Below are 24,009 nucleotides of genomic sequence, written 5' to 3'. Positions count from 1 at the left end.
TTCTTATTTCAATATTTTTATCCTTGGAGAGTGAATTACTCATTGATGGTGAGTCAAGTAGCACTTTATGCTAGACTAATGGTTTTCCCCTTAGGCATTGGTAGTGAACTTCTCTTATCCCGAAATCCTTGGTGGTGAACTTCATTTATCCCAATCTTCTTCCTTGGTTGGTGGAACGTTCTTTATACTCTGGTGGCAATTGTACTCCATCCATACTTATATTTACCCATCGAGAACCATTCCTATACACCCCCATTCCCATACATTTAACCCAAAAATTCCCCATTCCCGGAATCACTCGTCCACGCGCGCATTACTTTCCTCACGGGTTTGGGCCCCTAACATGAAGTAGATTTTATTACATAAAGCCCCCTTTTAGTTGTAAGCTCTCATAGCCAATTTTAAAAAATAACCCCATTTTTACTACACTAACACCGACCCCCAACTAAACCTATTTTTTATTTCAATCAAAATAAGCCCCCTTTCTATTAGCTACTTTTCTTTTTTTTCATTGCTACCTTCTATTTTATTTTTCTTCCCTTACAACCCAATGTGACCGATAGAAACTGAACTTTCTTTCCATTTTTTTCTAGAACAGCGCTATTTTCACCCCATAAATGACTTTATTTGTCCATATTTACACTAAAAAGACAAAACTACCATAATCTTTCAATTGCAGTTTAAAGTGATAGCCTGACTCCTTTTTCTATTTATGATAGTCACCATAATTAACCATTTCACATTTTTTTTAGCATATTAAAGAAAAGTACATTCTCAAATATTTCTATAACATTTTACATACACCAGGTAAAATTGTCTTGCTAGTAGTAAGGACCAAAAAACATTTTTGAACATGGCATAAAACTGAAAAGTCTTTTTTATCATTGACCTTGTAAGAACTTGTCTATTTTTATTCCTCTTATCTCTAAATCTCTTTTTTTTGTAAACTTTTTTATTAATTACATTAATCTATTTTTATATATATATATATATATATATATATATATATATATCCGGCCTATTTATTTGCTATATTAAAGAATTTATCTTTTTTCCTCATTATACTAGTGAGATACTTTTATACATAAAATGTAAGATGTTAAAGGAATATAAAGGAATGCACTAAAAATATTATGCACAATGAGGTATCTTAATATTATTATTTTTTTGTAAACAGTATATAGAATATATTGATATTTATCAATCTAAAATAATGATATTTCACTAGCATTTCCCAAAAAAAAAAAAAATGTTCTTAATTAATGCAATGTTTTGATTTAATTAAATTTCATCAACATAACAAATGATCCATAATATAATCAACAACATGGAAAAGAACTAGATTTTTGGAAATTTCTCTTTTCGACAAAATAAATTTTTATGAAACAATAATATAAATAAATAATTCTAACAATAATATATAGAAAAACTACATGGAGAATCTACAATAAACAAAAACTAAAAAAAAGTAGAAAACTAAAAAAAAAAAAAAATAAATCTAAATTGCAATTGAATAATAGAGGGCAATTTTATCATTTTGATGATAATCGGGTGGATGTAGTCATTTAAGAGTGGAAATGGTGCCACCATTTTTTATTACTTTTTGTTTTCTTTGATTTATCGTTTTCCGACCCTTCATCTCTATCCCTTTTTCGAATAAAAGAAAAATCTCCATCCCTTTTACTGGGTCTTTTCCCATGTCCAAACACTTACTGAGCTCAACCACATTTTTTCTTCTTTTATTTTTATTTTCCTCTTTTTCGATCACTCATCTTTTTTTATTCGTTCTTTCAATTTCCTATACTCCTGTCATTCTTCCTTATGCTCCTTCTCGCTAGACATATCCATGTACGAAACATCTTCCGCAACGAGATACTGAACAACCATGCTTAACAGCATAATCACACTCACCTCAGATTTACTCATAACTTTCCAAAAATGTTCCAGAAAATAATAAATCTTGAACAAATCAGTATGGAAAAAAAAATCTTATCAGAAGAAAATTCACCACAACCCACAGCACGCTCGTCGTTCTATGACTCCCATTGACACTTGTTCATTCAATTGTAATAAGTACGTGGTAAATTGATATTTTGTTGGTGCTATGTCGGGATTATTCGCTCTTAATTGATATAATTGTCTTCTTAACATGAATAATACGAAGTGTTGACAAAGTAACGTCTCAAGCACGAATTTTCATGTAGTGCATACTCAAATATTCACAGTTGCTACTCATATTGTTTTTCCTAACTTTTCATGCTTTTAATAAAAGGAATGCGCTTGGTGCCAAAACAAATTCAATGACATTCAACAAAAACAAATTAGCATAACCATTTATTATCTAGATAAGGATATCAATCATTTTTTAAAAGTTATTGATCAATTATTTTATAAGAGTTATTGATCACCTGAATATTACATTTCTTAAGGAATTTCTCTTGGGGCCAAACAATCATATTGTTTTACTTCTGTTGGTAATTATTTCATGAAATTCATTCAATTAATTTATATTAAATTAGATTAATGCTACGAAAAACCACAAATTGATACACTTGAGCCAAACAGATGATAAAACTCTAAACTAGTATATCCATTAATTGCCACGTGTCATTTAACTCAACAATTTAACAGTAAAATTTAATAAAAACTAATTAATGGTAAACTTATCATAGATTTACCAATTGAAATTTTTTGTAGTCAAAAAATTAGTTTGTGATAATTTTTTTTTAAGTGTTCTTCATGATATGAACCTTTAGAAAAACCTAGAATCGAGCACACGCACGCTGTCCCCGACCTACATCATCTTCCTCTCTGTCTGTGCCCTGACAATGGGGTGTTCCGCCAACCATGATCGACCGCACACGGAACCAAATCTGGCTCGGTCGTCCCTGGCTGGGAAGACGACGAAAAAACAAAGAAAGCACAGACGAAGAAGAAAGAGGAGGAGGTGGTGGAAGAGAGATGAAGTGATTATTGAGAGAAAGAGAGAGAGAGAAGGAAGCCAACTGAGGGCTCTCGAATGGGCTTTCTTTATCAATTCTAGTAACCTCTGGTGGTAACTTGTGGATTAAAGGTTCGTGGACTGAAACTCTGATGGCCGAGGCAATAGCCCAAATGGGACCGTGTGTCATTTGCTGATTAAGTATGGGCTCTTTTCTTGCAATGGTTTCGTCGCACCACTGGTCACTTTCTTGTGGTGATTTAATGAAGGCTTATCGGTTTCTGACGAACAAAAAGAAAATTGCGAACGAGCATGTAAAAACCCATTGCGCCCCTCAGCTAGCTGGTGGGATTTCGGAGTTAAGAGTTAGGGTTTGGCTGTTGTCTCATATTATCATGGTTGGAGGTGCTTTATATGCTGTCAACACCTATATGACATGAATTAATTCGTAGCCTTGTAACAAAATGAAAATAAGGATTAATACCACGGAAACTCTAATTTAGTACATCTATAACAAATCTAACTAAAATTAATTATTATTTTTTACCATAAAAAATCCTAATTTGGTACACATGATAAATTTATCACAAACTAATTTTTTAACTACCAAAAACCTCACAAACTGATACATTTATGACAAATTTATTCTTTGTTAATTTCTTTTAAATTAAGTTAATATCACAAAAAACTACAAATAAATGAGGGTAAGACCTCAAACTAGTATACCTATCAACTATCATATATTATCCAATTTAATAATTTGATGATATCTAATGGAAACTAACGGGAGTGACAAATTGTCACAGATGTACATGCTTGGGATTTTTCATTGTGTTAATCCAAAAAAGAAAGAAAAGAAAAAACCGGTAGCTTGACTATGGATGATGCTTCATTTAGTGGCTTTATTATGGTCGGATAGAGTCGCTACTGAATTATACGGAAGATAAGTACTCCATCTAGCGAAAAAGCATACATTTGTCACTGTTACGAATGTTAAATTGTATCGATGACATGGTTGGAATGTTTATTTTTTCTTATTTTGTGGTAGGTGGAATTTAAATAACAATGCCATTCTTTCAGTCCAGATCTTTCAAACATGAATTCAAAACTACTTTAAGCCAACATTATAGAAGTTGCGTTTTAGAGGCGGGGCTGTCTATCTTGAGTCACTAACCTCACGGATGAGACAATAAGTTATGTCAAACATGAAATCACTTGGGCAATTCACGTCTTGTCAATCGCCATTGGATTAATGTTTTGTTCCCAACTCCTAAGTCGGGGCCTTCCCTTTCTTACCCATCTGATCGGAAAGATATTGATATGATTATACTGGCAAAGAATTTATGGTTGAAGATGATGTAATAGAGTGCCGCCTCAAACCCTATACCACGTATGATAACTATTTTTTTTTTTTTTTTTCTATTTTTATATTCTTGAAAACAAGTTTGAAATAGAAATCCATGTAATAACATAATTTTATTTTTCTATTTTTAAAACAATTTTTACTCAATAAATAGGTTTATAATAAAAATCAAAAGTAAAATTCTTTTTGCTTTTCTATTTTTGAAATAAAAGTGAAATAAAGATTCCTCTCATTACTCACTCTCGTCATCACCCACTACCTACCTGCCATCAGTAGCCACCCACCCATTGGCCACCTCCCGCTGCCACTTAAGAAAGAGAAATTTTGTATCATTATCAAATGAATTTATATTTCAAGAATAGAAATTTTGTATCATGATCAAACACCTATTTTTGTTCAGAAACTTGTCAGAAAATAGAAATAGAAATAAAAATAAAAATCAATTTCTTGAATAGAATTGTTATTATTTGCGCCCTTAGTTTCTAGCCACTCCTTTTTCAAAGAACTACTTTGACTTTGAAGTATATGTTTTTTTTGGTAAGGTAACTTTGAAGTATATGTTTGTTTCATGAAAATGTAATTTTTTTCATAAAATCATTTTTCATAAAATCATTTTCTAGGGAAATCATTAGTTTTTCTTTGTTTTGTGATATGTGATTGAAAAATTTTCTAGTGTTTGGATCTCATATTGAAAATGATTTCGATAACATGACATTATCTTAAGCAAAAAAAAAAAAAAAAAAATTATTTCTTTTCTTTTCTTTCCTTTCTTTTCCTTTTCCTCTCTCCGTCAGTCGCCGAGCCTTAGCAACAGCAGGAGGACCAACCTAATTAGCCTCGAGTAAGGTCGAGCTAGTCAAAATCAAGTGAGCTCAACCTCACTATGGCAAGGCAGGCGAGGCTCAAGCTCACCACAGGCTAGCGACCTGAAGCCTCACTAGGGACCTTGGCCTCACCTGAGGCTAGCCCTCACTGGCCTGTGCTTGTGGCTAGTCGAGGCCAATGACAAGCGAAGGGAGGAATAAGGAAAAAAAATTAAAAAAATAATAATAAAATATTAACAAATCAAGATGACCAATTTTGAAAAATGTTTTCACTCTCTTAGATGAGGGAATGCACTTTCTTGACTGTATACGTGAATATTTTATTTGACCGGAAAGTATTTTTAGTTGACTAATCATTTTCAAGGAACTACACGGGTGAAAAATGGATTTCTAGAAAACACTTTCCCTCAAATGAATACACTAGAAGTTTTATTTGTATGCTCCATTGAGTTGAAGCTCGAACTGAACATACTGGTGGTCACGGCGGATCTCTGGCAAACTCTTCTTGTTAAAGCACCATGCCATGCAGCATGAACTTGAAGTCAATGGTCGACAATTATGCCACGCGAGCCAACACGAGCTTAAAGTTAATGGTTGCGTTCAGCTGATTTATCTGGCTACTCAGTGCTACTCGAGGTTAATCCAACGCAGCTGTACTAAACACGGTCTTATTTGACTACTTGAAGTTAATGGTCGACAATTATGCCATGCGATGCAACACGAGTTTAAAGTTAATGGTCACGTTCAGCTGTCCAATCCCGTTTCGCCCAATACCTTTCAAAATCGACAATCATATAGTGCTTATCTAAGGGAAAAAAAATTATAGATCTAACAGTCCATTCTTTTGGCTTTAGAATCAAGTCATTCTTATCTGAATCGACAAAGTTATGTTCATTTTCCTGAGCTAACACAAAACTGAAATTTTTACTCGATTTTATGACTAAGTTTCCATGTGTATAATCTGATCCTATTAGTTGAACAGTCGACCTTGGACAACATCACAATCGCTCTTGATTTTTCATATCATGAGGCCTTGTTGTGGAGCGATAAGTCGTTTCCGTGTGAAAGTGAAATTGAAATTGGATATCATGTTAGCTTAAAAATATTATCTTGTTTGGAAAAAGAAATGTTTCAATGGCTTAAGTCATACCTACCAGCCAAAGCATGTTCCTATTACATGGAGCCAATGACCCAGGGGCCTCGGCCTCGCACTACGGCCGCTATCTGCTCGTCGTAATTTTTTTTACATTTATACTAGAGTACACGAAATTTTCTCTGAAATATCTTTATCTGCCCAATTGAAGTTGTTTTGGTAGTAGAATACTCTCTATTTGCAAGACTAAAATATGCCAATTGAGGTGTTTCTTTTTCTTTTCTTTTTTGGCTATTTCATCGGTCCTTCAGTCAAACACGTGCCGTGAAAAAGCTAGTCTACTTTAGTTAGTATGACAAAAGCCGCAAATCTAGGCCTAAAGTTGACAGAATTTTGAGAGCCTGAGGGAAAGAGTTGCTAAGTACTCTGAGAAAAAGAGACAAATGCAATAAAAAAATTAAAATTAGACCGACTTTCAAGCTATGTATAGGAAGTGATCGCACGCCTTGTGGCTGTAGATTCACAAAGAGAGATGGATTACTTGGTTTTGATCCTGTGTTTGCACCTCCTCTGGGGCTTGTACCAAGCTCTCTCTTACGTCGCCAGGGGTGGCCGAAGAGCTCGGCCCTCCAACCTCCCCCCAGGTCCACGGCCTCTTCCGATCATTGGCAACCTCCTCCAGCTCGGAGACCTTCCCCACAAGTCCCTCGCCAACCTCGCTCAAGCTTACGGCCCCATCATCAAACTGGAACTCGGCTTTGTGACCACGGTGGTGATCTCTTCACCCGCGCTCGCCAAAGAAATCCTCCAAACCCACGATGCGGTCTTCTCGAATCGCATGGTTCCTGATTGCGTCATGGCCCATGACCATGACAAACTAAGCCTGGCCTGGGCACCCGTATCTCCTTTCTTCCGATACCTGAGAAAAATATACAACTCGCATATTTTCTCCAGCAAGAAACTCGATTTGAACCAACACGTGCGCAGCAAGAAAGTGCAAGAGCTGGTCAGCTTTGTTAGGAAATACGCGTGCGCTGGCGAGGCGGTGAATATCAGCGAGGCAGCTTTTAGGACCAGCCTTAACGTGCTATCGAGCACGATTTTCTCTTTGGACACGATGGAACCGTTGACTCCAGCCAGAGAGCTGAAGGACGTGGTGTGGCAAATCATGGTAGAGGTTGGAAAGCCTAACCTGGCAGATTACTTTCCCGTGCTCAAGAAGATTGGCCCCCGTGGTCCGAAGCATCGCCTCGAAGCACATTTCAAGAAGATTTTCGACATCTTTGACGACCTGATCCAGAGAAGGTTGCAGCTGAGGATGGATACTGGCTCGATTAAGTATAACGATGTTTTGGATAATCTTCTTGATTTAGTGGAAGATGAAAATGAGACCCTGGACATGTCCTTAGTCAAGCATCTACTACTGGTACTGTGCCCTTGTCTCATGCCTCCTTGTTTGTGATGATTAACATCTAATTTCTAGGTAAAAAATCTTTGATTTGCGACATCGGTCATGCAGGACATATTCTCTGCCGGTAGCGAAACCACTGCGAGTACTCTGGAGTGGGCGATGACAGAACTACTTCGCAACCCAGAAAAGCTATCAACAGCCCAAGCCGAGCTCCATCAAGTCATTGGCAAAGGCAAGCAGATTGAAGAGGCCGATATCTCTCGCTTACCCTACTTACAAGCTATCGTGAAGGAGAATTTCCGACTTCACCCGTCAGCTCCTCTCCTTGTTCCTCGGAAATCCGGAGAAGATTTCATTGCAGGCGGTTTCACAATTCCAAAGGGTGCACAAATCCTCGTCAATGTATGGGCGATCGGTCGAGATCCTAGCGTCTGGGATGATCCAGAAAAGTTCATGCCCGAAAGGTTTCTTGGATCCAATATCGATGTCAGGGGACAAAACTTCGAGCTCCTACCTTTTGGTGGCGGCAGGCGGATTTGCCCGGGATTGCCATTGGTCATGAGAATGTTGCCTTTGACGCTCGGTTCACTCATCAATATTTTCAATTGGAGGCTCGAAGATGGTGTTACCCCAGAGAACATGAACATGGAAGACAAGTTCGGAATAGCCATCCAAAAGGCTGAATCTCTAAAAGCTGTGGCCATTCCTATATGAAAGAAGAAAAAGAAATGCATGTTGGGGTTACATTCTACGTAATTATGATATATTACGTTCGTCATGGTCTATTCATAGAAAAAAGAGTATAAAATATTTTTGGTAAAATGGATAAATTCTCTTGAATTTAGATCCGGCAAAACTATGATATTAGTGAATATAATTTCCAGTTTCCATGGTGATAAAAAAAATAATGGTGTGTGATGATGGTGAATTTAATAGAACTTTGTGGCAGGTGGCAAGCTGTTGCTTGACCATTGTTTTTCACTTTAATCATTATCGTTTAAATTTATTTGGTTTAACATCGTATTCAAGACAAAGGTTGTCCACTAGGAGAAAAACGTTATCGGATTAATTTTGGTCAATAACTTTATCAAATTAGCAGAATCAAATATCTTTTTCTCCTCATCTCTAGAAGCTTCAATTACTTTATACCCTCCAAATTCAACATCCGGTCTTTTGTGATTGTAAAATTCTTTTATACCCTGCCCAAAAATATAAATGAAAAATTCTGGATGTATCGATTCCTATAACTTGTTTGTAACTCACCAATACTTTTACAAACTTACCAACTTTTTCTTATAGTATATAGATTAGAAATGTTTGTACTATTTTACAAACTTGTATCTATATAACTACCAATGTTTAAATTTATTAATTTTTATATAAAATTACTAACACAAATCAAAGTGATTATCAACTTTTGTCAAATTAGATTATCACTAAGTTAATTGGGAGTCACTTACCAATGTCTGTTTTTTGAGTTTACCGACTTCTCTATTAAGCTACTAATATTTATTTGCCTCGATTAACAACCCTTTATATTTATTTTAAAAGTCATCAATCTAAATTAGCCAACTTTTCTTCCATTAGGTTGTGGGATAGTATAGGATTGTCAATTCTCATTTGAGTTACTCACTGATGTTTTTTTTTTTTTTTAATTTTCAATTGCTCTTGTCGTCTGCAAAGATTTATTTGCATTTCTTAAAAACTACTTAGGTCTACTAACTTTTTCGAGAAACTATATGTTAAATAAGAGCCCAAATAAATGAGAAATTGAGAAATAAAAGAGGCCCAGCCGACTTCAGCCCAAATAAACCTTTAAGAAGACTACTTAATTCTTCTTCAAGCACCACTCGTTAACTTGAGAGACAAAAAGGCGGCCGGTTGTTGTTGGGAGGGGGGAGTTGTGCTTGGTTATATTGCAAAAAAACGAGTGATCGAATAATAAAATAAACAAAATAAAAAATTAATTGGACATAAGATTTATATAATTTAATCATAATAACTTATGTTTACGGAAAGAGTATCATCGAATTTCACTATAAACCAAACAAGACAATAGAAATCATACGCTAGAGTTACTTAAACACCCTTAAGCTCCAATTACACTCAATAATTCATACAGTGTTTAGTCCATAAATTCTCGCAAAATGATATTTCAATCTCACAAAAAAAATTCATAAATCTTGCCACAAGATTTCAAAGCTACAAATACTAACTTGATGAATGTAATTCACAAGTTTCATCTACGTGTCTTCATCCACCAAGCCCTCGTACACAAACGGCGCTTCAAGTCTTCTTTCTTTCTCTGGACATAAAGTCCAGCACGGAGACCGCACTGTCTTCGATCAACAACGGCGTGCTCCTGCGGCAAGAAGACAAATATATAATATAATATGCATGACGCGTACTGCAGCCAACTTCAACTCAGAATAGGAAATTTGGACACTTCAGTCGACAAGTCCAACTTGTGGACTTTACAATTTTGTCCCTTGGCCGACTCAAGCAAGGAATTTCCTTGTTTGTGCCCAGTCAGTAAGCCCACACTTCTTCTTTGAAAATCAATTTCCATGGTCAAAGTCCAACAAACTCTTTTGGACTTAAACATGGAAATAACAGGCCAATTCCAAATCTTGAAAAGCAAACCAATCGTGTCCTACTTTGCTTGATTTCATAGTTCATAAATTATTTATCTATTTCAAATGATTTCATTTAACAGGCTCAAAATCAAGACATATTTTAACAGATTAGAAAATATCAATTAATGCCAGAATATGTCTTTTGCTTGCGGCGAGAGTTTCTCACTGTCTTTATCTCTTACAAGTTGAACTTTCATTCTAGGGGTCAAAATTGTCGCCCTTGTCGTATTGGCTTCACCAGTGACACTTTGGCCAAGTTTAAGCTGTCCAATAGAAAGATAATTAGATCCCTCACGTCCCTATGAACTTGTAGGATATACTGGATTGCAATTTAGACTTCCCATTTGAGGGAAATCGATTTTTCAAAATCCTTGGCACATGCTGGACGGTAACTTGACCACCAATATTCGGTGCTCAATTTTGTCGGTTGCCAGCTAGATTTTGAGCCAACCAAATTTAGAGTTTTTATGTACTTTGAAAGGGCTTTCTTTTGACAACAAACACACTTGGATTTGAATCCGGTAGAGAGATATAGCATGAAAAATTTATCGTGCAAATGGCTACTTGTCATGTGAGTGGTTGTTTATTGCTTTAGTGTTTATTCGCCACAGCTGGCTGTCTTGAGGCCTTTTGTCAACCCATAATGAGCATTTTGACTCTGAAAATAGTGCCTCATAGTCCAATCTTAGTTAAGACAATTATTTACTTAACTTTTGATATCTCTTCGTGCTTTATTGATAGGATTTTAAGTTCGTCAAATCGAGTAAGTTTCATAGTTTGAGTTGAGCATTCCAAGTGGATAGCTTTCTTTGCAAATTTGGGCCCTAAGACGAGTTGGGTTTCATTACACAAAGCCCCATTTTAGTTGTTAGCTCTCATAGCTTGTTTTCAAAAATAACCCCACTAAACCCATTTTCACTACCCTAACACCGATCCCCCAACTAAACCTATTCTCTATTTCAATCAAAATAAGCCCATTTTCTACTTACTACTTTTTTTCTGTCATTACTATTTTCTTGTTCTTCCCTTAAAATCCATTGTGACATGTCGAAATTGACTTTTCTTTCTTATTTTTTCATTAGTTTTCTTTCCCTTTGATTTATCCTTTTTTGGTCATTCATCTCTATCCCTTTACTTATTCTTCACATTCTAATAGGGGTAAGTATCAACTAGGATCAACCATAGACCAATCCCAAACTAGCCCAATCCAGCCAGTCTTGGTCTGATTGCCAAAGGGACTAGGTTAGTCCTTGATTTTGAGACTCCTAGACCTTGCGTTGTACGGATTGGTTCTTCGTCCCAAGAATTTAGTGTTAGTTCAATCTGAACCACCCCTGTACACAATATATATTATATATTTTATATTATATGCTTTTATCTACTCTAAATTCTAGTGCCTCACCCTCTATTCTCTTTGCAATTCACTTTGTTGTGTAAATTAAAAGATAGAAAGAAAATCAACCCTATTTCAATCCAAAAAAGAAAAAAAAAATTAGAACCTCTTCACTTACCTTAACCTCGCTCACCTCTCTTCAATTGCCTAGCTCGCCTCAAGTGTTCATTTTTATGGTTTGTTTATTAGCAAGTGTAAAATTATGATGCCTTATATTATATTAATGTTTGATATATATTGGTGTTCATAGTTTGGTTGCTTAATGTCACATTGTTGATGAATATATGATTTCAAATGATATGATTGTCCTTCTAAGGAATACAAAAAATGAAAAAAAAGGGATCAACATTGTGTGGGTTGATCTCTGGATTAAATGCTAGACCATGTTTACCCCTGCATCCTAACCTTTGCTACATGACCATATTTTTTCTTCTTTTCTTTTTATTTTTCTTTTTTTTAATCACTCATCTTTTCTTATCAGTTCTTTCAATTTCTTGTACTCCCTGTCAGTCTTCCCTCTGCTCTTTCTCACTGAACATCTCCGAGTACCAACATCTACTCTCAACAAGATACTGAACAACTATTCTTACAATATAATCACGCTCATCTCAGATTTACTTATAGGTTTGCAAGCTATTCTTCGAGGAAAACGAGAAGGATCCAGAGATTCTCATGGAAAGAACCCACGTGGAGAATCGAAGAACCCACCTCGAAATTCATAGGAAAAAAAAAACACTTGACTTGTTTATTTAATTGTAATAAGTACGTGGTAAATTGATCTTTCGTTGGTGCTATGTCGTGATTATTTGCTCTTAACCAATATAATTGTCTTATAAAACATGAATAATATGACGTTATCTTCTCAAGCATGAATTTTAATGTAGTGACATATCTCAAGTACTAAGAGTTACTACTTATATTGTTTTTCTTAAGTTTTCATGCTTTTAATTATAATGAATGCGCACGGTGCTAACACAAATTCAATGACATTCAACAAAAACGAATAGGATTAGCGTAACCATTTATTATCTAGATAAGGCTATAAATAATTATTAAAAGATTATTGTTCATTTAATTTGGGTTACAAGAATTATTGATCACCTAAACATTATATTTCTTAAGTTTTCATGCTTTTAATTATAATGAATGCGCATGGTGTTAACACAAATTCGATGGCATTCAACAAAAATGAATCAGCATAACCATTTATTATCTAGATAAGGATATTAATAATTATTAAAAGATTATTGTTCATTTAATTTGGGTTACAAGAATTATTGATCACCTAAACATTATATTTATTAAGGAATTTCTCTTGGAGCTAAAAAGTAATTATTGTTTACCTGTTGTTGGTAAATGTTCTCTCTCTCTCTCTCTCTCTCTCTCTCTCTCTCTCTCTCTCTCTCTCTCATATAGATTGATAAAATGGTAATAAACTCATTTCCTAACCATATAGGTGTTAAATGGATTAATTATATTAAATAAATAAGTCATAAATGGGTTTAAACATAATATTAGGGTTAAATAGGTTATAAATAGGTCATAAATTGGTTTATAACTTACTTCAACCATCATATTATGTTTAAACCCATTTATGACTTATGGTTAAAACTTTAGACCTTCCCAAACAAATGTAATATTGGCTACAATATGGAGACTCCCTCACTCCATTTTTTCATGTTATTAGGTATCTCCGTAATGCTTGGGAATGCCCCTATGCTCTCTATACGTCATCTTATAAATAGTACTTACATTTCATACCAAAAGAAAAAACTTACTTAAACCCAACAAATTTCTATAACACTCTTTTCAGTATCTCTCACCTACACTCGGCACTCAATCCATACTATCACTTTAGTTTGGCTATGGGTTTTCATAAATTAAGTTAAATGTGAAAATATTTTAGAAATATGGGTTAGGTCATGTATGGGCTAGGTTGGGTCATGTATGGGTTGAGTATGGTGTATGGGTCACTAGATTTGTGTTGCATAGAAATAAGTCAAAATAAGTTAAATTGGTCTATTTGAATTAGGTCATAATGACCCGAGCCGACCCACTCATTTAACGAATCCATGTGATTTTAATTTGACATATCTCGTTTTCAAAGGTACTTCGTCGCCAATTCACTTGCACCACTAGTCACTTCTCTTGTGGTGAACTAATGAAGGATTATCAGTTTCTAACCCAAAAAAAAAAAAAAAAAAAAAAAATTGCAAATGAGGATGCGAAAACCCAACTTTGCCCCTAATTTCAGCTCTAGAATTGGGATTAGGTGGTCAGATTTTTTAGTGTTAGAGAATTGACATATAGTCAGTTCATATTTCTGATAGTAGGGCTATTGGAAAAATATTAGAATACATGAAAATAATAATAATTATTAAAAAAATACATTGAAAAAGATTAGAAAATACTTAACATACTTTATGCTGGCCAACTATAAAGCCTCTCCAATCCGTTAAGATTGGTGGCAACGGCACAGCTCCATCTACCTGCGAAATACCACAAGCAAGGACCAATTACGCAGACGACGTATGGTGCTTTGGATTGGTCTAAATAGCCAACATTTCTACAAATAAAATTGATGACTTGTGTAAACTAGAAATATATACACATAAGGTTACTATAAATCAAAAGCATGAATTTTTGGACTTAGCTTATTAGTTGGAGGCGAAATCCTCTAAAAGAGATGAGTGCATCCCTATAATCCTCAACAGGAGAATCAAATTGGCCACCTCGAGCTCTAGAAAGCAAGCCATTAAAATCCGTAAGACATTATCCTTAAGATTATTGGAAAAATATTAGAATACATGAAAATAATAATAATTATTGAAAATACATTAAAAAATAGAAATAAAATGAATTATTTGATGTATGCAAGCACTGTCCTTAAAGATAATTCTACCCTTCAGAGTACGAATCTCGGTACATAAGGCTATAGCGACTATCCTCCCAAAATACAATGAACCTTTTTCTATACTTCACAGTGAATATTAAAAGGAAACAAAAACAGCGTTATGTGTATAATCCAGCAATGAAAAGAAAAATACATAAGGAAAATAGGAATAAGGAAACAAAGATATTCTGATTTTGAAATATCGATATCACTTTCCAATTATATTCAAAGAAGCATTTTATAGTTAAAAGATAGAGAGAGCCATTAAGAAACAATTATAATAAATTGATATTTATGGAAAAAGATGACCAGTGTACAACTGTCATAAAATAAACCCAATGTTATAAACCCTTATAAAGCCATTATACAACTGTTAAATGATCGTTATAAAACGTTACAAAATCATTTTATATTAATGATAGATAAAAATCATTACAAATTGATAATGGTAAAAAACTATTACAAAAATTAATAACTTTCAAAATTTTAAAACTACTGAAATATCCAACAAGGGTTAGGCCATCATCTCACATTATGAATCTCGCTTCACTTATTGGCTTTACCATGGTGAGATGAAGTCGCGGCAAATCTAACCAAAAAGCACGCCACTGTCAACTGCTATCAATTTTCGGATTGTGCTAATAATGTGAATGGAACATTCATCATTTTATCTTATTTTTTGTCATAAATGAAATTAAAATAACGGAGTCATTTTCTCACTTCAAATCTTTCAAAAAAAATTTCAAAACGACTTTTTATTTCCGTGCCCCCGCTCCACACATCAGCACATGTTAGATTGGCCTCCTCTGCATCTTGAATGAAGTATTTCGACGAAGCATAATTAGAGACAACTCCGGAGGAAAAAGATAAATAAGCCAACATTATAAAACCGCATTTTAGAATTGGAGCAAGTGGCTGTCCATAAACATGAAATCATATGCACTGATGACGTGAGAAACCGAACTAATCCCGCCGCAAGTAATCCCACAGGCACGTCTTGTTCTTTAACCGCTTGCACAAGCCCCGTAATCGCCATTGGACTAATGCTTTGTTTCCAACACCTTAGTTGGGGCCTCCCCTTTCTATCCCATCTGATCAGAAAGATAATAATATGAAGATGATGTAGCAGAGTTTGTCCCCCATCTTATCCTCCTTGTCGATCAAAAAGCAATGTGACAAAAGCAACTCGTGCGGGCGAGGAAAAGCAAGCAGCGACCGCGAACATAAGCTCCACTTTATTCGACTATGATATTGTTTTCTAATGACACGCTCACTTTGCTGGAAGGAGCGAGGCGGTGAGGTGACGAGATCTTTCCACAAAAGGAAAATCCACGTACACTTCTTATTTCCTCTCTTTTTTTTCATAAGTAAAGAAATATCAGGCTTCTTAGCCGCTACTTGGTCTGCCACATGTGGAAGCGGGGATCACCTTTGATGCAATAATTACTTGCCTCAGCCCTTAGTTTCTAGTCACTCCTTTTCAGAGGACCGCTTTGGCTTTGAAGTTTCACTTCCGTAGAGTTGAAGCTCGAACTGAAGAAACTAGTGGTTACGGCAGATGTCTGGCAAGAAGAAGTATCATGCCAGTCAGTCTTCTTGTTTTAGCATTACCACGCCTGAGATCGGGTCAACAACTATGGCATGCGATGCAACACGGGCTTAAAGTTAATGCTGGCGTTCAGCTGATTTATCTGGCTGCTTAGTGCGACACGAGGTTAATCCAACGCAGCTGTACTAAACAAGGTCTTATTTGACTACATTCGAAAATAACGATATCTATCGCTCGATCAAGATGAGTATTTTTTTTCACAGAAAAGCAGGGTGCTTTCTTCTCTTATGGCCAAAGAAAAGAATGAGTGTTCGATTATATTTGCTTAGTTTACTGCTCGAGAGGAAAATGTCTGCGAAAGTTTAAGAAGATGTAGATGCCATGGGCAAGCACGCATTTTGGGAAATGAATTGTGATCCTCATAGCCTGATTGAAGAGATTACCGCTCATTCATTCAAGAATTGACTGAGCAGAGTTGAGGCTTCCCAGACAGTGATTTTCAAAGAACAGTGATAATGAACCCAAATCGCTCACTTCCGTATATGCACAGGTATCAAAAGTAGTAGAATATTGGATTAGCAGAAAAAAAACAACTTACAAGCAATTTAAGCACCTTAGAACTCTTTTTTCCAGGATTGACGGGTTGGGAGAAGCAGTTTGTGAAATACATGTCCGTGTCGAGATACCTCAGTTAATGCCAAGATTGAATCTGAGTCCATCAGGTATATGCATAGACACAGCCAATTGGTCACATCATAACTATTGGTTAACTCATCGTAGAGCATAAGCTCTAAACTTAGCAATTCTATTGGCTTGGTTTCAATGGGTTGCACCTCTCTATGAACAAAACTAGTTTAGGTACAAGATGATCTACCAGATAATAACCAACTCGATCCTTGCATTCTCAAGAGGGCGGGTGTTTCAAGCACCCGAAGGAAGACCTAAGAAATTACTCCCAAAGGTATCCCGGGCAGTTCCATATGGAATTATCAACTTCTTCAAAATCCCATTTTGGAAAACAAAAGCACAAGCCCCAGTGTTTACAGTCCACACAATTCACTTCGTTTGCATCATTCCCGAACTCCGACATCCAATCCAACAAGCGGATCTCATATGGAGAATTCAAGTGTGAAAAGTCCGAGAAACTGAGAACGTTCAAGGAACTACCCGTGGCTTTCGAGCTATCAGCAATTGGGAAGTGGTCTTGACAGTCCTGCTTTTGTTTGCATTGGTAAACCACATTAGACAAGCTGGAATCTTGATTAATTTTGCTCATTTGAGATTCTGGGTCGTCGCAAGCAGCTCCTATCAAAGCTTGTTTTGAAGACTGCACTTTTTTCCTCAAATGGGTTTTCCAGAAGTTCTTGATCTCGTTGTCGGTTCTTCCTGGCAACTTTTCTGCTATCCTAGACCACCTGGAAGAGCATATAGGACAATCTTTCAGCAAAATCTTGTTAAACAATCTTCCTTATTCGCAATATCTCTACTAAATTAATAAGAAGTGGCAACGATTTGAATCAGAACTCACTTGTTGCCCCATTGCTCGTGAAATTTAATAATAATCCTCTCCTCTTCCGGGCTAATGGGACCGTGCTTGAGATTGGGGCAAAGATAGTTCTTCCATCGTAGACGACAACTCTTGCCGCTCCTCTTGAGACCTGCATTTATACAAACTTCAGAGGGTTAACTAGTGTCCCTATCAGTGTGCAATATAAGATGACTGTTTCCTTCTCCATTAAGTACGTACAACGAGGTTAATTTTTATGACAACCATACCCGATGTTTTTGCAATGTAATCCCACCGCCTCTCCCCTAAAACAGTGACAAAGGCAGTTAAAATCTCATCCTCCTGCTCAATCCAAGGTCCTTTCCGCAATTTTTCTTCTCGTGCTTCCCCTCGATGACCCATCATTTTTTGGCAAGAAGCAAGAGGAGACCACTTTCCTAATATATAGGAAAAGAAGGCAGCAACTGGTGAAGGCTAAATGGAAGAAAAAGGAACCAAAAAATATTTATACTTGGAAACCCTCGGTGGATTACACTACCAAGCCTATGTGGAAGCACCATGAACTGAATTCGATAGCAATGCATTGAACCGTTGGTATTGTTATGTCATCCAATGGTTCTGTCTACAAGCCAGACAAATTGGAAGGCCTCTATCCCTTTGCTTTTCTGGGATCACCAGCTCTGGATTTTTGGCTGCTCTCTGCTCGGCATTTTAAAAATGTTGACTGATATTGATAAGCTCAGTTCTTTAGGATAATGTTCTTTGGTAGGTCGAGGGGAACTGGTGAATGATTCTTGGCGATAGTCCTATCGCGGGGGCTATAACCTTTTGCAATCTGACGCACGCTGAGAAGCGCTGCGGTTCTAAATCAGCTCAGATAACACTTTCTATATGTCGTGAAAAAGGATTTCTAGAAGTCCCTTGGGCTGGAGTGCCTTTCGACTCCGAACGAGCTACCACAAAGCAGAGTAAGATCATTGATTAAGCAGAATCACTAATTTAACATAAATCCAATGAGAACTTATAACTAGTTATAGCAAGCTGATCTTAGCAAGTAATATCGTTGCTTCTCAAGCGTTCTCGACCAGAGATGGTCCCCATTGAGTATTCTAACACAAATCAAGGAGAGAGTCATTGCAGAAGTTCTCATTTTATGGTTGATGCATTCAGGCATTTGGTATCAAGAGAGTTTCTCCTCGCCTCCGCAAGCAGATATGGTCTGTGTAGGTATAGGTTCTAGGTAAGGGAAATTTGGCAATTAAGGAACTTCTCGGGAACATTCTCAGCAATTGCCCCCTCCTACTTTTCATTGTCCAATTCACTAATACTGTAAGAGGTTGCATTGCAGGTGTGGATCCCCAAAACCTCATCAGGAATTGGGTTGCTATAAGCAATCACAACGTTATCTCATCACGATAATCTTTTTGATGCTCAGTCATCAAGGTAGAATTAGCATCAGGGATGCCAGTAGTTTTAACAGAGCCCAACCTATCCAAAGGATGATTCCTCCTTGTAATACTTAGAAAACCAAACTGTTTCCAATTACGTCATGTAACATTGCCGGGCACGGCGATTCTACATTTGATTCTCCAAGGACTAATAATAATCTTACCTCGAAGTGCCAATTGCGTCTTTCACAGATATCCCCAAATTATCGCCTAAAGAAAAGGATGATTGCTCTGTAAGACAGCTGCAAATACTTGACAACAGTATATCTATTATCCACTTGTATCTTGGAGAAAGTTCAGGCCTACACTTGTAACTGTAAAGGCAATACTATGCAATACATTATTTCCACGACCAAGATATCTACTCAAGTGACCAGCTCAGGTGTCAATCAAAATGGTCCATCCACAAGAACGGGCAAAAGCAAAATTGTCTTCATGGTCCACTCTCTCTACGATTCTGTCGCAACAAGAAAAGGGTTAATTTGCAATCACATGCTTGTTTCTAAACTAAATAAGAGAGTCTGAAGCACTCAACGATCTATGAACGACTTGTTCATGAGGTTAACAGCCGAATCCAGGAACTGCATCCAAAGAAACAGAAACCGATATTTGCTATTAGTAATGTGCCACCAAAATCCACAACTATGAGGGAAACAATGCAACAACTAGTTCTCAAAGCATAAATGGAAAGACAGAAAAAGAGAGACCAGCCTTACTACTAGCAGAATGAGCTGTGATAAGCAGATTGTTTACTCATTTGAACAACCAAAGGGATCTATGCAATCAAAAACTTCTAAAACCATGCTTGGCAAGACAACCAATTGTCTTAAGAAGAAATCCACCAGCCCTACACAGCATGACACAATCTCTACTCTCTCCTCTCCCCAACACAAAATCTAGGGAGTCCCGTACTTTTGTGTATATAACAACATAACCCAGTTTTAGATATCAGCACCATCATTAAGATGCCACTTTACCAAAAAACAATATACACAATGGCAGTTACACTTCTGACAGAACATCAAATTCTCTGTCAAAAGAACTGATGACAGACCGTCTACCTAGAAAAAGTAGACTTTCCTAACGAAGTTTATCATTTCCAGAGTTCATATAGCTCAAGGATTTTCCACAGCAGGAGAAAAACCCACTATAAAATTTTGGAAAAAATATCCATTTCAAAATAACCGAAAAAGACAAATGAAATTGCATAGAGTGCAGCAGCCAAAGCCCCAGCTGCTACTTAGAAAGATCAATTCATTTCAAGAACATAGAAATCATAATACAAACTGATAAGGACAAGAGAGAGAAAAACATGAGTACCTTCCCAAGCAATTTCAGTTCCCTTTCAACAGGTTCCATGAACTTCAGATCAACATTAATTGGCCAGACCTGTTTGGACACAAGAATGATGCATGATATCAAGAAAAGAGACATAAGGATACCATGAAACACAATGAAGAATGATATCCAAACCACTCGTCATGCACATAATAAAGTAAAACAATGCCGAGCATCAATGAGCATCGACTTTCTCACGTCAACATCTGACGGAAAGGTTTTGAAAGACAGAGCAGGTCTGCAATAAAATGGAAAAAAGGGGGAAAAAACATACAAACAAACAGGAGAAGTGCTTTCTTCTTGCATCCTCTTATGAAAAAGTAGCATGACTACTTTGTAACGCAAGAAGTCATATAAGAAAAATGTAATCTGAATAACTAATCGTTTAATATCAATGTATCTGTAATTAAATATTTGAGTGTCCAAATACAAAGACATAGCAAGTATTAAGTATATGAATGTCCAAGTACAAAAACATTGCAATTATGGAGAAACTCCATATTAGGCAGGATAAAGATATAATATTCGCTGTTTCCTTTACAATATTTTAGGAGAATACTACAACACCAACCATATCTTCAAGACGTCATTGCAGTGAAAGCTCGAAGAGTGTTCCTCAGTCGAGAGAGAGAGAGAGAGATGCAAAACAGAGTTTGTGATTAACTCCTCTTGTTTTTTAAGTAGTTTCTGATCAACTCTTCACAGTGACCATCTCAAGAGGAGATATTACCAAGAGTAGTTGCTAGAGGTTAATTTGCTCATAGTCAGAACCACATACAGTTCCAGCAACTCCAAAATTTGTTTCCAACATTTCCTAGTTGTTTCTCAGAATTGTAGCTTCTATCGCCTTTGTGGGACCAGGGACAATTCATTAAATTTTCCTATGAATTTTCCTAATGGCGTGATGATAAAGACCAATCTTGTCGGGAAGGACAAAAGAAAAAAAAAACAAAACTCCCACCATCAAGTCCATAAAACCCTAAAGCCACATAATGCACCACATCGCATATACACAAGTAACCTCACTTCAGAATATGCATTTCACCCAATCCCAAATTTAAACAATCTATAAATTAAGCACCGACCATGAATTGGCAGAAATACTTAACCCTAGACTCCTTCAAAAGATTAGCAATTACATCTTTAAAGAACCAACCCATCAAGAACCAGTATAGCAGGAACCTTATCACATTGTCAGGAAAAACTTTATGTATTTCTGGAAGAGGCTAGATCATGAAAACACATAATTTTGTGGCAAGTCAATCAAATTTGAAGAAACCAGCAAGCGAAGCTACCTAGGTCATGTAACCGAGGCACTAGCAGAAAGGGAAGATGCACTCTAAAATCAGTGGCTCTGCCGATCAAGAACACGCATTCATCCTCGAAAGGAAAGCCTCAATTTGGCAATAAATATCATGTTTTAGCATCAGGGAACATTCCAGCCCTCGAAATGAATTATCGGACAACAGCCAAAGAGACTAAGAAGATAAAGCTACATGTAAAACCTACATCTCATCTCAAGACGATTCAACACCCTCACAGGAAAAAAAAAGGACACGAACTAACTTCCCATGATATATCATATAAGTTAAACTCGAAGAGAAAAACAAGAACAACCCATCGTTCCATTTGATAAATTCAGAAATGGGGCGAAAAGGAAATCCCCAAATCACCTTGACACCGAGCAATTTAACAGGCGGGATTTGACCAGGCACGATGCAATCCGGCCCCGCAGCTTCGACCACCGCTCCAATCCCCAATCCGCTCCCGATCGGGTCAGGATGCTGCTGCCACGACACACTCCCAAAATGAAAATGACGCTCGAACGGGAATTCCAAATTCAACTCGACAGAACCTTCGAAACCACCTCCACGACAAGCGAGCAACACGGGTAGTACCGAAAGGGGGAGGGGGTTCACTGACCTTCATGACCGAGATGGCGTAGGTGGAGTAAGGCGTCTGGGAGACGCGGAGGACGGGGTTGTGGTGAATCTTGGGGATGGGCTTGCCGGAGGACGCCCGCCAGGGCACGTCCTTCGGGAGCGGAGCTCCTTTCCTGGACATCTTTCGTATATGGGTGTGTGCGCCGCGGACTCGTGCAATGAGGTTTGGTGAAGCGACTGCGACGGCGGTCGTGAGAGGTCGGCGATGTGCTGAAGAAGAAGAAGAAGAAGACGGCGGTGATGGGCGGCGGCGGCGGCGGTGGCGAGAGGGCGGAAGCCGGTGGGGTGGTTTTGGAGCGCCTGGTGGAGAAGCGGAAGAGAGGCGGTGCGCGACTTTGCGATGAACAGAGGGAGAGAGAGGATAGGGGTTTATCCGGAAAAAAGATTTTATTCGCCAACCCCTGTGGCTCAGCAACTTCTCTGTACCGTTTTTTTTCCTTTGTTTTTCCATTTCTTGTTTTGTTTGGAGTTTCGGAGTTTAAGACTTTTCATAACCTTTTTCGGAATTACTGTCTCTTTCATTTTATATAAGATTAATATCCTAAAAATCCCCAACTCGTAAACTTATGATAAAATTTACTTCAAACTAATTTTTTTTATTACAAATGGTGGGGAATTACAGTTTGAACATCGATGACTTTGTAGTTCCTTCGTTATGTTCTATTGATGTTAGCTAACTACCCGATTGCTACTTTCCAAAACTTGGATTTGATAAGTCTCATTAACAAATGTGGAGTATTGCGAGTAGTGGCTGCGCAGAAACTCATGTTACTGAAAAAGTGATGCTTGAAAATTCTAACGAATGCTTTAGAGATCATATGGAATTAGCTGTTGCGTTCTTGAGTGTTCAATATATCAACCTAACCTATCACGTGGCAAATGATGTGAGATTTACAAAAAAGGATGCAATGATCAATGAAACGGGTTTGATGGTAGTACTGAACTAGTTCGGTGGCTTTTGGAGCGAAATCATCCCCTAAAAGCTTAGGTCAAATGAATAATCCCTTGACAATGTTAAAACTATTCTTTAAATCATTTTGGAATGGTCTAAATGGTGTCTGGTGATGCTTGTTGCTAGCAAAGTATGATTGAAGGAGCAATTCATAGAGTTGCAGCTCTGAAATTTCTTTGACTCGTGCGGTACAATACAGATGTAATAATCAAAAACAACGTCATTGGGACAAATGTACTAGTGTTAGTTGCAGCTAATGGTTATTGCAGCATTTGTTGCAGCTGCAACTTTTATGTGATCTTATGGCATAAGTTAAGGTGTGCACTAGCTATTTTCTTCATCTCCTTCTGGAAACAAAACCTCCAATGCATTAGTCTGCAAAATGTGCGAATATACACAAGTCGCTTTGTTTGAGGTCACGATCGCATCATTTAGGTATTCCTTTAGATTAATGTATACACAAGTCGCTTTGTTTGAGGTCACGATCGCATCATTTAGGTATTCCTTTAGATTAATGTATACACAAGTCGCTTTGTTTAAGGTCACAATCGCATATTAAGGTATTCATTTAGATTGATGTATGAAGTAAGCAGTCTAGTAATGGATATTTTACTGGTGCAATAAAAAGGGATGTGACTGCTCAACCATAGGTCCATATCTTATCAGCTTTCTGTTGAGGGGATTCTGTGAAAATTATATCTGTGTTTTTCTCGATTAT

General features: G+C 36.9%; 3 protein-coding genes across 5 annotated transcripts; 1 reads left to right on the top strand and 2 right to left on the bottom strand.

The window, feature by feature from the left end:
- The first annotated feature begins 6,728 nt into the window (after nt 1-6,728).
- LOC104439228 (geraniol 8-hydroxylase-like) lies at nt 6,729-8,570 on the top strand. The gene is made up of 2 exons (XM_039310177.1): nt 6,729-7,647; nt 7,741-8,570. Exons 1-2 carry the CDS (start codon nt 6,754-6,756, stop codon nt 8,344-8,346), a joined length of 1,500 nt encoding a protein of 499 aa, XP_039166111.1. The 5' UTR covers nt 6,729-6,753; the 3' UTR covers nt 8,347-8,570.
- An 8,309-nt stretch (nt 8,571-16,879) lies between these two features.
- Nucleotides 16,880-19,151, bottom strand: LOC104439239 (transcription factor MYB27). Its single transcript, XM_039310823.1, has 3 exons — nt 17,880-19,151; nt 17,632-17,761; nt 16,880-17,518 (listed from the first exon to the last, which is right to left on the bottom strand). Exons 1-3 carry the CDS (start codon nt 18,013-18,015, stop codon nt 17,053-17,055), a joined length of 732 nt encoding a protein of 243 aa, XP_039166757.1. The 5' UTR covers nt 18,016-19,151; the 3' UTR covers nt 16,880-17,052.
- A 133-nt stretch (nt 19,152-19,284) lies between these two features.
- Nucleotides 19,285-22,742, bottom strand: LOC104439249. 3 transcript variants are annotated; one of them, XM_039310882.1, is made up of 5 exons: nt 22,320-22,742; nt 22,070-22,183; nt 20,379-20,447; nt 19,594-19,639; nt 19,285-19,515 (listed from the first exon to the last, which is right to left on the bottom strand). In XM_039310882.1, exons 1-5 carry the CDS (start codon nt 22,458-22,460, stop codon nt 19,508-19,510), a joined length of 378 nt encoding a protein of 125 aa, XP_039166816.1. In that variant the 5' UTR covers nt 22,461-22,742; the 3' UTR covers nt 19,285-19,507. The 3 variants fall into 3 exon arrangements, with proteins under 3 accessions (XP_039166816.1, XP_039166846.1, XP_010050654.1); XM_039310912.1 differs by having other exon boundaries at nt 22,070-22,180; nt 22,320-22,730; XM_010052352.3 differs by having other exon boundaries at nt 19,308-19,639; nt 22,070-22,180; nt 22,320-22,732.
- Between the last annotated feature and the right edge of the window lie 1,267 nt (nt 22,743-24,009).

Source organism: Eucalyptus grandis, chromosome 1 (genome assembly GCF_016545825.1).
Source record: "Eucalyptus grandis isolate ANBG69807.140 chromosome 1, ASM1654582v1, whole genome shotgun sequence".
Taxonomy (NCBI): Eukaryota; Viridiplantae; Streptophyta; class Magnoliopsida; order Myrtales; family Myrtaceae; genus Eucalyptus; species Eucalyptus grandis.
The sequence above is the reverse complement of the archived record's forward strand: the minus strand, read 5'-3'. Positions and strand labels throughout refer to the sequence as shown.

Excerpts from the sequence above, each read along its gene's own strand:
- LOC104439228 (XM_039310177.1), top strand. The coding sequence starts at position 6,754 with ATGGATTACTTGGTTTTGATCCTGTGTTTGCACCTCCTCTGGGGCTTG. Across the intron at positions 7,648-7,740 it reads TAGTCAAGCATCTACTACTG|GACATATTCTCTGCCGGTAG; the intron begins GTACTGTGCCCT and ends TCGGTCATGCAG.
- LOC104439239 (XM_039310823.1), bottom strand. The coding sequence starts at position 18,015 with ATGATGGGTCATCGAGGGGAAGCACGAGAAGAAAAATTGCGGAAAGGA. Across the intron at positions 17,762-17,879 it reads TTACATTGCAAAAACATCGG|GTCTCAAGAGGAGCGGCAAG; the intron begins GTATGGTTGTCA and ends GTATAAATGCAG. Across the intron at positions 17,519-17,631 it reads CACGAGCAATGGGGCAACAA|GTGGTCTAGGATAGCAGAAA; the intron begins GTGAGTTCTGAT and ends ATGCTCTTCCAG.
- LOC104439249 (XM_039310882.1), bottom strand. The coding sequence starts at position 22,460 with ATGTCCAGGAAAGGAGCTCCGCTCCCGAAGGACGTGCCCTGGCGGGCG. Across the intron at positions 22,184-22,319 it reads ACGCCATCTCGGTCATGAAG|CAGCATCCTGACCCGATCGG; the intron begins GTCAGTGAACCC and ends GTGTCGTGGCAG. Across the intron at positions 19,640-20,378 it reads AACTGAAATTGCTTGGGAAG|TTCCTGGATTCGGCTGTTAA; the intron begins GTACTCATGTTT and ends CTTTGGATGCAG.